The 16,429-nt window shown below is 36.4% G+C and overlaps 2 protein-coding genes across 3 annotated transcripts; one reads left to right on the top strand and one right to left on the bottom strand.

Annotated features, from left to right (window-relative positions):
* Positions 1 to 496: 496 nt before the first annotated feature.
* LOC129882653 (uncharacterized) lies at positions 497 to 15,818 on the top strand. 2 transcript variants are annotated; one of them, XR_008765813.1, is made up of 5 exons: positions 497 to 903; positions 3,086 to 3,183; positions 3,266 to 3,447; positions 3,577 to 3,867; positions 15,394 to 15,818. XR_008765813.1 is itself a non-coding variant. In XM_055957042.1 (4 exons), exons 1-3 carry the CDS (start codon positions 646 to 648, stop codon positions 3,414 to 3,416), a joined length of 507 nt encoding a protein of 168 aa, XP_055813017.1. In that variant the 5' UTR covers positions 499 to 645; the 3' UTR covers positions 3,417 to 3,447; positions 15,394 to 15,818. The 2 variants fall into 2 exon arrangements, 1 of the variants encoding a protein (XP_055813017.1); XM_055957042.1 differs by lacking the exon at positions 3,577 to 3,867 and having other exon boundaries at positions 499 to 903.
* Positions 6,393 to 6,982, bottom strand: LOC129883589 (uncharacterized). The gene is made up of 2 exons (XM_055958220.1): positions 6,886 to 6,982; positions 6,393 to 6,775 (listed from the first exon to the last, which is right to left on the bottom strand). The coding sequence occupies exons 1-2, from the start codon at positions 6,980 to 6,982 to the stop codon at positions 6,393 to 6,395; spliced, it is 480 nt and encodes a 159-aa protein (XP_055814195.1).
* Positions 15,819 to 16,429: the final 611 nt, after the last annotated feature.

The following is a 16,429-nucleotide window of genomic DNA, read 5'->3' as shown; positions in this document are numbered from 1 at the left end:
GATTCGGTATTTTTAACATAATTTTTTCGATGCAAATAAAAAATAAAATGAGAACAATAAAACACTTAAAACTATGTTAAGTGATGATGTGTCTCAGCTTGTGATACTTATCATATTTATCTTTGTCAAGAACATTACGCCTCCAATTAATGTTCGTGAAAAACAATAACGAAGACGGATTCTTTACATGACGTACATCAATAAAAATATGTTCGAGCTTCTCTTGGAATTAATATTTAAAATTAATTATCTGAATTTAATTGATTTTTGTTTTTTGGTTAAGAAAATGGCCACATATATATTTATTTTTGTTTTTAAATATTTTTTTAATAAAAGTTCAATTGTTCGGTGCCCTAAAATATCAAGATCCTTACCCCAAACACCGAATTGAAGAACCAATTTTTTAATAAATAAACGAAATCAAATCAAAAAAATTAAAGAATCAAATTAAATGATTGGATCCGATTTTTCAATTTTTTGATATTTATGCCTATTCGTACCCAACAAGAAGTTATAATTTATTCATATAACAAACTAAATCAGTATGTTATACTTGGGAAATGTGGATAACACATTAATTTGATGAAATTTATGTTTTAGTACAACGTTTTGGTTGGGGACTGAGTTAAAAATTCCTCCTCCTAGATGGATGTATATTCATGGTTCCGACGAAGCCTCTCTAGAGCTACAAGGACCACCACCACAACTGTTACTGCTCAACCGGACGACGAACTACTCTACGGCGTCACTGACCAATTACTCGATTTTGTCAAAAACTTCTCCATTGACACCTTTCGAAACTTCTCTCTCCCAGAGGAGGAGGAGGAGGATGGAGATACACCCGGGAAAGATCTATCTGATTGGCAACAGCGTCATGCTTTGCTTGTTCTTTCCAAACTCAAGGTCTTTACTTATCTTTCATTATTTTACTTTCTGTTCCCTTTACGATTTTAAAAAAGCTGAGTTGAAGGAAGATTTAGGAATTGCGCTTTGGACTTTGTAAAACTATTTTGATCCTTTCTCGTGGATTTCAAGAGGCACGAATGTTTGACTGTGTAAAATATGAACAATACATACATAGAACACCTGCTGCATTTTTCTAGGTGCTAAGTGATTTGGAGGACTAGAACCAAGAATTGAGTTGATGCGGACAAACTCCTTATACAAACAAGTGTGGATAGTTAGCAAAAGGCTTTTAATGCTCTTCATCATCATGCCTAGCAGATAAAAATGGAACTTTTGTTATCTGTTACTTCCCCCATTTTTATTCACGTGACAATATTTGACTGGAGACAGAGTTAGAAAATAAAGAGGACTGCTTGTATATAAACTAAGGGGTCGTTTGGTAGGGCGTATAAGAATAGTGTTGAATAGGGTGTATTAGTAATGCTGGTGTTGGTTATACCGTGAGTATTTTTTACTATTTAGTTTGGTGTATTAAAAATAATATACATTGCATAATTTTTTTAAAAAAAATTATTTGTTTACAAAATATCCTCCACAAAATATAGTCAAAGGATGTAGAAAAGGATTTGAGAGGCAATTATGTTTTTAACCATGCTAATACGTGCTTTGAAAACCTTGCATTGCTAATACTATGGTTTGACATGTATTAGTTATACATAGAATTATAGCAAATAGAATATGTACATAAATTGAAAAAGTGTATCAAACAAGATATTAATAATACACAAAGCTAATACATGCATTATTTTTTCTAATGCATCCTACCAAATGGCCCGAAATGTATTTAACATACCAAAGTACTCCTAGTATCTAGTAGGGCTTTCAAAAACTCATATCAATTCCTATAAGTACATATCATTAAGATTAAAATGAAAATGTCTGAAGAAACATAAGAAAGTGTCTTTCTTTTTGGTATTGACCGAAAAGGAAAGATTTCCATGTGAAAAGGAAATAAGGGAGTATTCAATTATGGAAAAGGTTTAGTTTTGTACTGTAGTATGAGACAATACAAAGACCCTTGACCTGGTTTTCAGTTTATTTTGCTTACTAGATTGATTAGACTAAGTATCTCAGGCCATGTTTTAACACTTGTATTATGTCTATTTGAGATCTAGAATTTATTAATTGGTGGATGCAACCTATGGATATGTTTAATAGGGTAAATGTCACTACCAATTTTTATTTTTTTGATAAAGGTAATGTTATAAGTCGCCACCAATTTTTCGAGTGAAAGATTGGATGTATGAGTTTGTACTCTTTTTATATAGCTTTGGGAAATCCTATCCACTTCAAGCAGCTTTTGAAGTTGAGTTAGGCCCATTATCCCTTTTTTATTACATGGTATAGAGTCGGACCCATCGTTGATATTATTAGATGCTTCAGACCGGGGCATGTCAAAGGTATTAGAATCTCACATTGGTTAAGTGTATAGGTTGCAGTCTCTTTATTTGGTTTTAGGTATTCCTCACCACCTCTTTTGCAGTTGAGTTAGGCCCAATGTCCAGTTTCTTTAGCACCAAGCATGTCATTTGGCATTAGCAAAGATTCTTTCTTAGATAGGTTGATCATTGATGTAGTACGGAATTTCAGTCATCTACCTAGAAGAAGAACCCAACACCAATCTACTAGGCTGCCAGCATTTCATAACTTGATAAAATGGCATGTGAAGCTGCCAAATACATGTCACATTAACAACCAAAGTATGAAGAAAAAGAAGATTAGTGACTTTTTTTTGGTCTTTTAGTTGCATAATATAGGTGATCCTGCAGTCCTTCCCCTAAGCAGTATCTTGAGTGGAGTTTGATTATTATATGCCTGTTTCTACCAGTTATTGGCTATATCTGAGAGACACGTGTTAGTTTCATCAGCTTGCATCTATTGTCTTCCTACTTCCTGTTACACACCTGTGCGTTAGTGTTTCTCTCTGGAGATTTGTTTTCTACTGTGAGCTTAAATTTTGTTCATGCATTTCCAGTAGATTATAAAAGTATTTTTTCTGTGGATTTAGTCATATTGGGTACAGACCTGCATCAGCTTTATCAGTTGGCATTTAGTTGTGGCAGCTTGTCTTCACTCTTATCATTATCTTCTTACATCGGTTGTTCATTGCAACATTTAGGAACTCTCACAATTGAGGTTCAAATTATGTCCACGCTTTTTAAAGGATCACCAGTTTTGGACGATATATTTTGCTCTCGTTAAGGGTTTTGTTGCCAAGTAAGTTCCGTGTACTAACTTTGCAAATGCTGTGTGCTTGTACTTACTGAAGAAGTTAAGGTCAATTAACATTAATGATCAGATATGAGCTACATGCTATACAATTAGATAAGCTCAAACAGATGAGATTGGAAAACGAAAATACTCCAGATGTTGCTGCATGCGAAGTTGAGATGTCTGAAGCGAAGCAAACAACAAATGTATTGCCTACAATTTCGGAGGAGCACAATTAGTATCTCCCTTGGATATGTCACTAATTATCAGGTATATATTCATTTCTTCTTTCCTGAATCAACCTATTTGTGATTTCTATAAGTGAGCAAGTTCGTACACAAATTTTATGCAGCAGAGTTCCTTCATCTTTTTCTTAATTTCACCTTATAACCATTTCAGTGCCAGAAAAGTTCCCCATCTATGAGCAGCGTTCAAGTGTGCCTTCCTGTTTCTGCCATGCATATTTTAAGGCAGTGTAAACAAAGTAAAACAGAATATCTGAATTTTCTGATTTATGATCATAGAAAAAGAAAACTGAAAGTCAAGCAAAATGTTAGATGAAAATGGAAATTGAAATGATTGTTGAAATTGGAAAATGCCTGTTCATCAAGAAAAGGGGAACATATTTGCAAAATTTGGCGCGTCACTGACAGCTTCTACTATACCTGCGTTACTGGAATTGATTATCTGGTATTGTTCTGCTTCTTAATCAAGCTGTTTTTATTAAATCCACTGAGCAATGCCCATATAAGAACATTCCAGTTGAATGAATGTGAGTGAAATAGGGTGTAATTTGTAGTGGTAGATATTCAAAATGGGAAGCAAGTGTGCTCGTGTCGCTAGCATGAGTACCTAATGCAGCAACAACAACAACATGCCCTGTGTAGTTCCACAAAGTGGGGTCTCGGGAGGGTAGAATGTATGCAGACCTTACATTTACTTTAGAGATGAGGTAGAGAGGCTGTTTTCGATAGACCCTCGCTTCAAGACAAAAAAAAGTCTAGAAAAGACGTAATGGAAGTACAAGAGACAATAGATAGTAACAAAAACAACAAATAGTAGCAGAATAGTAGTAGAAAAAACTAATACTATAATCGAACTATAAGAAACGACAGATATTAACAAAAATCGAAGAACAAGAAACAACAAGCATAGTACTACGACTACTAATAAGGGCAACAAGGCAATGCACTCTTATCTACTAGTATGGACGCACTCTTACCTGCTAACCTTTTACCCTAATTTGTGTTCTCCACATTTACCTATCTAAGGTCATGTTCTTGGTAAGCTGCAGCTGTGCCATATCCTGTCTAATCATCTCTCCCAATACTTTTTTGACTACCTCTACCTCTCCTGGACCCATCCATAACCAACCTCTCAAACCTTAGCACTGGGCATTCGTGCATCTCTTCATCACATGCTCAAACCATCTCAATCTCGTTTCTTGCATCTTGTCTTCCAATGAAGTCACTCCTACCTTGTCTCGGATGTCCTCATTTTTAATCTTTATCTCTCCTAGTATACCCACTCATCCATCGCAACATCCTCATCTCCGACACTTTCATTTTTTGAATGTGAGAGTTATTGACTGGCAAACACTCCACCCATACAACATAGTTAGTCTAACCACCACTATGGAGAACTTACCTTTAAGTTTAGGTGACACTTTCTTATCACACAAAGCTCCAGAAGCAAGCCTCTATTTCATCCACCCTTCACCAAGGTGGTGAGTGACATCCTCATCCTCGTCAATGTCTTCATTTCCCTATATAATGGACTCAAGATACATGAAACTCATCTCTTTAGGATGACCTGTCTATCGAGCCTCGCTTCCACGTCAGCCTCATACGTCACATCACTGAACTTGCACTCCTTTTATTCAGTCTTGGTGCTACTCAACCTAAACCCTTTAGACTCTAGGATTTGTCTCTAAACCTCCAACTTAGTGTTAATTTTGTTGTGAGTCTCATCAATCAAAACTACGTCATCCGTAAATAACATGCACCATGACGCCTCACCTTGAATCTGCCGCGTCAATACATCTATCACCAAAGCAAATAAAAATAGGCTAAGGGTTGATCCTTGGTGCAACCCCATCAAAACGGTAAAGTGCTCCGAGTCTCCTCCCACTGTCCTCACTTTTGTCTTAGCTCCATCGTAATTCGTACATGTCCTTAATCGACCTAGTGTACACCATAGGTACACCTCTAGCCTCCAAGCATCTCCATAGAATCTTCTTAGGGGTCTTTGTCGTAAGCCTTTTCTAGGTCAATGAACACCATGTATAAGTCCTTCCTCTTCCTATACTACTCCACCAGTATCCTTATGAGATGAATGGATTTAGTAGTCGAGCATCTTGGCATAAGTCCGAACTAGTTCTCGAAAGTAGTCATGATCCTCCTCCCCTCAACTCCATCACTATCTCCTAAACATTCATAGTGTGGCTTACCAGCTAGATACCCCTATAGTTTTTGCAATATCATCCTTGTTCTTGTACAATGAATCCTCGTACTATTTCTCCATGCTTTGGGCATCTTCACCATCTTGAAAACGACATTAAACAACTCAGTCAACCACTTCATACTTTCCCCGTTTGTGCTCTTTCAAAGATCTACCGAAATCTCATCTGGCCCAGTCGCTCTACCTCTCTACCCCTGCGCATCCTACGAATAACACACTTAGACTCCTCAACCTTTATGCGCCTAAAATAACCATAATCGTGACGCCTCTCTGAGTGCTCCAAATCCCCCAACACAATCAAAAGTTTATGGAAGTATGATTGTCATCTCCTTCTAATGAAGTACCTCCTCCACCAGTACTTTGTCGTTCTCATGCTTGATGCACTTTACCTAGTCAAGGTCTTGGCTCCGACCCCTTCTCTCTTTAGCCTTGGCTAGCCTGTATAACTTCTTATACCACTTTTGTCCTCTAATTCTGCATATAAGCAAGGTTGTTGTTTTTGCCGCCTTAACCGCTAATTTTGGCTCTTTTGTAGCCATCTTATACTTCTCCCTATTTGTTTGCTTCTACTCCTCATCTTTACTCTCTACCACTTCGCACAAGCCCCCTTCTTTGCCTCCACCTTCCTTTGTACTTCACCATTCCACACTAGTCCCCTCGATGCCCACTAGATCGGCCTTTCGAGATACTCAACACCGTTCTAACCATCTCCCTAATGCAACTTAGTCTTATTCCGCATATTGTTCGCATCCCCACTATTCCCCTAAGCCCCCATAGCCATCAACTTCTCCCCTATCTTCTATCTCCGGGACACTGGCCATAGTAAAGCTACCCCATTTGATCCTTGGTCGGTCATCCACAACCCTCTTCTTCCTCTCCTTCTTGATCTCCAAACCCATCACGAAGAGCTTATGTTGGGTCGAAAGATTTTCACTTAGGTTAACCTTACAGTCTTTATAAAGACCTTTATCACCCTTCCTAAAGAGCAAAGAGTCTATCTGAGTCTTGGCCACCGAACTACGGAAGGTAATCAAGTGTTCCTCCTTCGGGAAACTCGAATTGGCTACCATCAACCCAAAGACTCTTGCGAACTCCATAAGTGAGATGACTCCTTTGTTCCTATCTCCAAAATCAAAGCCTTCATGCACATCGCCATAACCCCTCGGGCATAGTGCGATGTGTCAATTGAAATCTCCTCCTACGAAAAGCATCTCATCTTGGAATACCTCTCACCACCTCATCCAAAACCTCCCAAAGGCTCTTCTTCTACTCCTCGTCCAGGCCTGCTTGCATATGTATTAATAATATTCAAAGTAGACCCTCCAACGATTAACTTAATCGCCATCATCATACCATTGACCCTTCTAGCCTCTACCACTTGCTCCCTTAGCTCTTTGTTTAGTAAGATTCCGACCCATTCATATTCCTCATACCTCCCGAGTACCACAACTTATATCTGTCCACCTTTTGCACCTTAGTACCTACCCATTTGGTTTCCTGGACACAAACTTGTTAATCCTCCTCTTCTTGAGAATCTTAAATGGCTCTATGGACTTTTCCGATAAAGTTCCTATGTTCTAAGACCCTACTCTCAACCTAGAGGCTCCCTTAACCCCTCCTCCCCCCGGCCCTCGCCCCCCTCCCTGCCGAGAACAAGACCCTAGCATACCATCGTCCACCAGAGCCACTAAAGCCAATATAAACTAATCAACGTGAACAGTAAAACAAGAAGAAATCACTACTAACGCACAAGCAAGAAAAGGCTAGTAAAACTAATACCGCAAGGATGATAGAATTAAAAGTGAGACCCTTAAAGACAAGAATCAAACAAGGCAGGACTCAATACAACACAAGTAAGCAAGAATCGCAACAAAAACTCCAAACAGATGTTGCACAAGAACAAGAATATAAGGGCTGAATAATCAGAATCAATAACAAGAACTCAAACGACAAACGAAATAAAGAAAATGAACGAGTAGTAAAGAAACTCAAAACACTGCTCGACCACAAGAAATACACTAAAGTTTAAAGACAAGAACACAAGAAATACAGTAAGCTATGGACAGGCAGGTGGCAAAACTGAAAACAGAGGCAATGTAGTAGGGCAAATCACACCAACAATGACAAGATATAATCTGGGTACAAATTTAGCCTAGTAAACACAACTATGCACAGTCAAAAATCAGTCAAATCACTAGAAAAATAGAAAGAAAGAATGCAATGTAGGGAATATATTTGGAAAACGGAAAGTGAAACAAAATGTCTGAGATTTGCAAGGGAAGATATTCAAAAATGGGAAGTGAGCTGGTGTCCCTAGCTTGAGTATTTAAGGCAATGTAGAATATATAGAGGAAAATTGAAACTAAATGTATGAAACATGTGATTGAAATATTCAAAAATGTAAGTTTCTAGCGAATTTGAGATATGATAATGGGAAAATTTTGCAGTCATAAATTACAAATATATGGACGCAGTTAAAGATGAGAAGATATTTTTACAATGTGATTTCCTGCTTAACTGGTTTTACTATGTTGGCAATTCTGGCTGCAATTGCCTGATTCCATTTGGCTTTGTACTGCCAAAATTTCTTGTCATTCAACCTGTCAGGTTAATTGATGTCTCTTCATACAAATTGATGCAAATATTAGTTGCAAATGGGGAAGTGTTTCATAGTGGACCCTCAAGATTTTAATGTACATGGGAAACGTGGCTGAAGCAGTGTCATGTGTAAACCCACTGGCTCAATATGCCATGAGGAGGGTAGAGCCTAGATGGGGTTGGTTTGTTGTTTATGAGGCCTTTTTGCTTTACTGATTGCAAGTAGTGGATAACTACAAATTTTGAAGTTGATCTTGTAACTAAGCAGTAAGCAGTAATGTGTTTGGATTGAAGTGTTGAAACAAATAAAGAATAGTTGATGTGTTCGGTAAACAATGTTGATAAGCACTTCTATGTTAAAATGTTTAAGATGCCCTTAATGTTGTTGAAAAAATATAAATTCTAAAGTATCTCTCATGGAGATAGACAAATGACAAGAATGGAAAGGGAGTTGGGTGTTTGTTTTGGAAGGGAATTTTAGGAATTGCAAAAATTATTATGGATAAAATAGTACTCCTTCCATGTCATTTTATTTGTCTTCACAAGGTAGGGCTAAGGCTGCATACACACCATCCTCCGCAGACCTTACTTATTGGATTACACTGGGTATCTTCTTCTTGTTATTGATGTAATAGTAGTAGTATGACTGAGCACAGAGTTTAAGAAAGGGAGTTTTTTTTTATCTTGTTAAACTGAAGATGTGTGTAATGTACTAAACTTCCCCTTGAGCTTGTGATCTTAAACAGCCACATGGATGTTTGAATTAGAGAGTTGATAAATATAGAAAGTGGCATTCTTTTTTGAAACAAATTACAAAGCAAAGTAAGATACACAATTGAAATAAAGAGAGTAAAAGTTTAGGTCAAGCTAAAACTGCTTATAAGTTGAAAAGACATAAGCTGGATAACTAACTTATGGTTTCTGTTGATTTTGACCTATAATTACTTGGGTTACAAGCACTTTTGGTGTTCACCAAATGCATAAATAAGCAGAAAGTAAGCTTACCTTACCCAAACACTCTCTATATACATGGCTTTCACTGTTACCAACAGTTCCTCTTTTGCCTTTCAAGAGAAAACCTCTCTGGGCAGGGGAGGGACAGCACAGATGAAATATTTGACTCCCTTCCAACTGGCTATAGAATCTACCAGAGACGTGGCTCCATTTTAAATTTGTTCTTTGTGACAAAGGTTCAAGGGGAAAAGTCATCTCAAAGAAAGAGGTTTTCGGTGTTCTAGGACCTTTGGCCTTGAAATTTCTGTTTCATAGAAATCCCCTGCTAATTTTGTTTTTTTTACTTTTTCACTCAAATAATGTTTTCGGTGCTTCATTGCTTTCAAAGAGAAGATAGTATTTTGTTGCTAGGAGGGGAGTAGCTTTCGTGCTTCCTTTCATCTGGTGGAAGACAATGTCAGTTAAAGTCTTTGACTTTATCACTAAATTAGTATTTGTGAGCCAAACAACTAAATGCCCAATGTTGAGGCAGATACATTTATTGAAAACCTATAAATGATTATTATGTTATGTTCTACTTCAAAATTAGATGGATAATATTTAGTTCATAATCTTTTTTTTAATTAGGTAACATTTGTAAGATAAACCAGCACTTGGGTAGTGCTAAAACCATTTTACAACAAGTATTTAGTAAGAAACAAAGATGTTCTCTTCCTATCATGATTCTAAAACTTCTAGGATATCTTCTGCATCTATAGGAGAGTTCTTTGTACACCGAAAACACAAAAAAAAAATACAATCTTTTTTTCTTTTTTGATACTGGTAACATCAAAGCAAAATACGATCTGTTTTAATCTTCTGTATTGTTCTATTTCTGTCTTCAAAACATCTAGCATTCCTCTCCTCCCAAAGAGTCCACCAAATGCAGGCTGGGATGGTTCTCCTATAGCTCCTATTACTGGCTCCAATCCCAGCTTCCTCCCAACTAGAGAGTCAACAATCTCGCTATGTTGATGAAAATCTTCCATAGTTCATCTGTGATTCTGCAATGCAAGAACAAGTGTCCCAGTGTCTCAGCTGCCTCTCCCACACAAACAACAGTGTCTAACTAAAATGTTGTTCCTCTTTCACAGGTTTTCACGTGTCAGAACAGCCTCTTTTGCTAACAGCCATGACAAGCATGCAACCTTCAGAGGTGTTATGTGTTTCCAAATTTGTTTCCATGGCCAGATGATGTTCTGTGACATTGTCAAATTTAAGTACTTGTACTCTGAACTTACTTTGTATGCCCCTTTTCTATGTCCATTCCACTATAGTCTATCCATCCCAATCTCTAACCCTTGAAAAGATTCAAGAGTTTTAAAGAATTCAATCATTTTTGCGATTTCTCAATCATTCAAACTTCTTCTGAAAATTAAATACCAGCCTTGAAGAGACTATATATCTGCCACAGTCCTGTTATGATGTAGAGCTAAGTTGCTCAGACTCTGGTGTGGGTGTCCGACACGAGTGCGGATCCGCATGTCGGATCCTTCATGATCTAATTTTTAAGATTCAGGGATATGGATACGGTTGTGGAGACTCGGAAAAAAAAAACCAACCTAAAAATCTAAAAATACAGCTATAAAAATATGCATAAATATGACACTTTGTGGAAAACTTACAGAAAACTTACATGTAACTTGTTCCTTGTAGAGTGTAGTAACTAGCAATTGAGTCTCTTATTCTCAATACCCAATATATAGGCAGGCTGCAAGCATGTAGACCTATCCAAAAGGGCATGATTCATCCATTTTCCTACAACTCACACAACAAAGTATTAAGATATTATAAGCTTATCAAAATATAACAAATAAAAGTTTTAAAAAAAAGAGTCAAGAGTCGAGAGATATAAATCAAATGAAACATACCTTTAGTCTTTAGAAGTTACACAAGTTAGAATCAAATAGACTAACAAAAAGTCAAGAGTCATGAGTCACAAATTTTAAATAATTAGCTATTCAAATTAAGATAATCAAATGATCACAAAAATTCATACATAAACTCCATGCTCACAAGTTCATAGAGCAAAAAAGAGTACATAACATGCACATTTAAACCATGTTATACTTGAGGCATCTTCATGAGTACATTCAATTCATAGGCCATCTTCCTCAATTTCTTCCATGCCATCTTCTTCCTAATCTTTAACTTCATTTTCAAAGAGGACTCCTAGTTGAGGTTCGTCAATTGACAATTCAACTAAATCGTTGATACTTTCATCAATATTAAAACGATCCCCACCTAAAACAATACCAAATGAATTTAGAATATTGTAAAAGAAACTTATCATATTAAAATATTACTCAAGAAATATCAAAAAACTTGCCTAAATCCCAATTTTTGCTTTGACCACTTGAGTATTTTTCTTTTCTTCTAGAGAGAGCGAAGATTATAACGCACAAAAACTAAATCTTCGGTCTTTGAAGTAGCCAACTTGTTTCTCTTGATGCTATAAATTAATGAAAAAGTTCTCCAATTCCTTTCGCAACAAGATGAAGAAGCCGGTTGGGAAAGCAATTTGTAAGCCAAACTTTGTAAAAGTGGAACATTTACATCATGGTTAGCCCACTAAGATAGAGGTTCCCCATACCCCATAGCATCAATCACATGAGGCTCACTAAAGTGACCATTTCCACTACAAATGCCCCGTACTCCAAAGAATCTTGATTTAAATCATTTGGATCTTTGTTAATTGAAAGCATTTGATTCTATTGAAGGAAATCTCTCTATCTTCATTAGGAACAAGTCTTTTTATCCCATTGCTTTTACCTTGAAACCACGATTCATGGTAGTATTTGGGAACCAAGAAATGTGTCATGCAATGCAACGGAGTATTACTCTCATTCCACCTAGCCACGAGAATTTCTTGAATTTTATCCAAAAAAGTCTGATTGGCCGTTAATAAGATCTTTCCCCTCATGCTCAAATACAATCACCTTCACCTTTTCAATCATTGTATCCCACATGTCATAAATAAGGTGCAATTGTGGAAAATCAAGGCCGGCTCTTCTAAGCCTAGATACTATCGGTTCCATACACTTTAAAAAGTATTCAACTCTATCCCACCATTCATCATCCATCACAAGAGATATTATTTCACGTACCCTTGCTTCATGTACTTTATCTCCCGTGTAATTCTTCCGTTTGTCATACACCACCTTTTTTCCCGTGACGATTTTACTTTATGAATATGAGAACTCATGATAATATGGGAAGCAAATCTAGTTGTGACAACTTTTAACAAAGATAGTTCCGAATACTTTTTGATAACTTTTAACAAAGATAGTTCCGAATACTTTTGGAAAATGGCATGCTTGTCATGATTCACCACAAAATTCATTAAGCTACTCACTTCACCAATCAATTTTAGTATTCATTCACTACTTGAGAAGTGAGGTGATTTTTCGAAAGGTTGACACATTTTTCAAAGCAAGATTTAGGCAATGAACACACGGTGTCCAAAATATGTGTGGAAAAGTTTGTTCAACAATAGAACCGGCAAGCTTCGTATTTCCCGCATTATCATTGATAACTTGAACAACATTTTTTGGATCAACATCTTCTGTGGCTTTAACAAACAACTTAGCCATATACTCAACATCCTTGACAATTCCACTAGAATTAACTGATTTCAAAAATATTGGTCCACCACTAGATGTTCCCATTATATTTAACAATGGTCGCCTTTTAATAGCAGACCACCCGTCCGAACAAATCGATAATCCTTATCTTTTCCATGTATCTCTAATAGGTTGTAATTTTCTATTTATATTAGTCTTTTCTTGAGCCAAAAGAGTAGAGCGTAACCTATTTTAAGTTGGTGGAACATAACCAGGTATATGATTTGCCGCCAAAAACTCCGAATACTTTTTAAAGTAAGGAGAAGTTGTGAGGTCGAATGATAAACCTTTTCTTGACACTCTTAACATTTTTATTTAAGTCGGTACTTAGGTAGTACTGAAAAACCATATTTACAAATAAGAAGAAAAAGAAGTATAATCTTCCCCAAAACTGAACCATAATCTAAATGGACCCTAAAACATCTATGATTGACTGAGTCTCATTGGAGTAGACATTTGTATACCAAAAACAAAACAACAAAATACATTTAAGCTTTACATCCTGCAGGTTGTTGTTCCTATTCTCAAAACATCTATCACTCTTTCTCTCCACATAGTCCACCAGATACAAGTAGGGATCATCCTCCATCTCTCTGTTTGTAGTCCCAACTCCATCCTCCTCCCAACTGAATAGAGCCTTGTCAATCTTACTAGGCAATCTCCACGAAATGCCTCTGAGATTAAGAAAAACTTATAACAGTTGGTCAGTGAAATTGCAATGTAGAAAGAGGTGTCTCACTGTCTCTATTTCCTTACCACATAGGGAGAATCTGTTGCATTGAGTGATACCTCTCTTGGCCACATTGTCCAATGTCAAAACTGCTTCATTGGCTAGCAACTAGGTAAACCATGCCACTTTTTGTGGCACTTTGAATGATAAACTTGATGCGTAGAACATCCAAGCCGCCAATTTGTCGGCAGTGTTTCTATTAGAAATGCTAAAAGATTTCTCTTGTGCTCCACCAGTTGAACCTTTCTCTTTTTCGGTTGTGATAAATCTGAGCCTTCTGGTAGAGATACATAATCTGCCTTTTTTCTTGCATCCAATTGTACCATTGATTTTTTCATTCCAGCTTCTTCATTCTCCATCTTAAATGCTGCACATACTTCATGGCTGATTTCTTTGCATATTGCAACTTCCTGACTGAAAAGCTTTAGAAGATGTGTCTTTCGAATATGAACCCGTAACTTTTTTATTGCAAAAATTACATGACCACGCTCTATTTCCACCACCATTAGGAGCAACCATAAGAACCTTAACGTGATTCCATAAAAGTTTGTCATCAAAATCTGATCCAACACTTTTTGTTGGTCTTGAAATACCCTTTTCTTTTTGTTTTTCAGCTGCTATTGATGATGCCATGGAGGAATAGAGAACTTTTGAATTTCTTTTGGCTTTGGAGGAAGAGAAATGTTCTCTGTTCCTCCATGGCATCATCAGTAGCGCTGAAAACTAAAAAGTAAGGGTATTTTGAGACCAACAAAAAGTGCTAGATTTTGATGACAAACCTATATGGAATCATATTAAGGTTCTTATGGTTGCTCTTAATGGTGGTGGAAATAGTGCTAATTTTTGCAATAAAAAAGTTATGGTTCATATTCCAAAGTAAAAGCACATCTTCTAAAGCTTTCTGGTCAAGGAGTTACAATATGCAAAGGAATTAACCATGAAGTATTTGTAGCTGAAAAGAAACAAATCAATGGTACAATTGGATGCAAGAAAAAAGGCAGATTATGTATCTCTACCAGAAGGCTCAAATTTATCACAAACGAAAAAGAGAAAAGGTTCAAATGGTGGAGCACTAGAGAAATCTTTTAGCATTTCTAACAGAAACACTGCCTACAAGTTGGCAGCTCGGATGTTCTACGTATCAGATTTATCATTCAACCTTGCCTCTTCTTCTTACTTTAAAAAGTATTTGAAGATTTTGGCGGCAAATCATATACTTGATTATGTTCCATCAACTTATAGTAGGTTACGGACTACTCTTTTAGCTCAAGAAAAGGTTAATATTGATATAAAATTACAACATATTAAAGATATATGAAAAGGATTGTCGATTTGTTCGGATGGATGATCTGATAATAGAAAATGACCATTGATAAATATAATGGGAGCATCTAGTGTGGACCTAGAGCATTTCAAAGGGTAAGTCTGAAGCTTTTAAGTGACCATTAAGCTTAGTGTTTCAAGAACCATCAAGTGAGTAGTTGATTATGATGTTGCATATCTACACATCAACACAAATGTACCTCTTCGCATTTAATTAAAAATCACATTTGTTATTCCTCGAGCACTTGTTGAGTTTTGGCAAGCTAGAATTTTGCAATTTGACATATTGTTTAACTTTATGAAGATTTGTCTCGAGCAAAAATAGTTCATTATCGTGCATTTATCATTCATTATCTTGTGTTTCTCTCGAACTCAAAGGGAGCATTTATCCTTTGTTATTTCTTCTTTCCTAATAACCGCACTTTACCAATTAAAATGTTGTTGTCATCTTTATTTCAAGATCTTATGACACCCTTATGCCCTTCACAGATGCTGCTGACTTCTCTGCCGATTGCTGACAATCAGTGCAAGTTACAAGGTGTTTTATAGTTCTGTAAATGCATAGAAGATCAGATCTTAGGATTAATCTAGGTTTGGTTAAATACATTTTCATGTTGGTTAAGTATAAGTTTATCTTAATGTTACTACTTGGAGCACTTTTGTACCTGGCTGACCATTAATTTATTAATGGTAGTAGTCGCTTGATGATCTCAGAACAGATAAATATTAGGAGATTGCATGTCAAATGAATCTCTCTGATCTTGCTGTGTTGAATTTTGGTCTTTTATGTTTGGGTTTCTTCTAGAGTTAGTTGGGTTAATCCACTGGAGAAATGATTTTTCTTTTGTGTGGCTGCCAGAAGAGTGCCAATTGATTTGTCTAAAAAAAGTAGTACTACAAATTATGCATGACAACAGTTGTTTTCATGTATCAATCTACCGCATGAATTTGAGGAAAACGAAGTTTAAGGTTCTTGTTTTTTGTTAAGTCTCAGACATTGTTCATGTTGAAATGAAGCTCTGATCAAACAATGATACATTAGAAAAAAAATGACTGGGCATGTTTATGTTGTAATTTTTCTTGAAGTAAAATTATCTACTTGACCTTTAAAATTAATTAATTATTGTTAACTGTAGAGGAACTTGTATTATCAAACCCTATGGTAGCATGCAATCAAACAAGTGCCTACCCTAACTTTGTGAAGGAATTTCATAGTTTGTTTTTTAAATCTAAGTACTTATTTTCTATTTCTGAACTCAACTTGAAAGTTGAAGCTTGTAATTAAGGTGACAAGTTTCCTACTCACTCACTAATTTGCTCAGAGAGAAGTGATGGGAGGATCTAAGAAGTACAGTTTTTCTTTGGTAGTAAAAACAGTAAAGTAACGTGAGACGGTCCATTAACTGACTGTCACTGAAAACAATGACAAAAGGAAAATGAGAAGACCCTTTGGGGAAGATATCACTCCTGACATTCAGTGTTGGCTCTTTCATCTTTACACTGACTAGTACTTTCAAGCTTTACA

The sequence above is a fragment of the Solanum dulcamara genome, chromosome 3 (assembly GCF_947179165.1).
Source record: "Solanum dulcamara chromosome 3, daSolDulc1.2, whole genome shotgun sequence".
Classification (NCBI taxonomy): domain Eukaryota; kingdom Viridiplantae; phylum Streptophyta; class Magnoliopsida; order Solanales; family Solanaceae; genus Solanum; species Solanum dulcamara.
This window is presented reverse-complemented; position numbering and strand designations above follow the sequence as displayed.

What these genes read in the sequence shown, in the direction of transcription:
- LOC129882653 (XM_055957042.1), top strand. Translation starts at nt 646, where the DNA reads ATGGATGTATATTCATGGTTCCGACGAAGCCTCTCTAGAGCTACAAGG. An exon ending in TTGTTCTTTCCAAACTCAAG is followed by an intron (nt 904 to 3,085) that starts GTCTTTACTTAT and finishes TGCAACATTTAG; the next exon opens with GAACTCTCACAATTGAGGTT. An exon ending in GTTAAGGGTTTTGTTGCCAA is followed by an intron (nt 3,184 to 3,265) that starts GTAAGTTCCGTG and finishes ATTAATGATCAG; the next exon opens with ATATGAGCTACATGCTATAC.
- LOC129883589 (XM_055958220.1), bottom strand. Translation starts at nt 6,982, where the DNA reads ATGGCGATTAAGTTAATCGTTGGAGGGTCTACTTTGAATATTATTAAT. An exon ending in AGAAGAAGAGCCTTTGGGAG is followed by an intron (nt 6,776 to 6,885) that starts GTTTTGGATGAG and finishes ATGTGCATGAAG; the next exon opens with GCTTTGATTTTGGAGATAGG.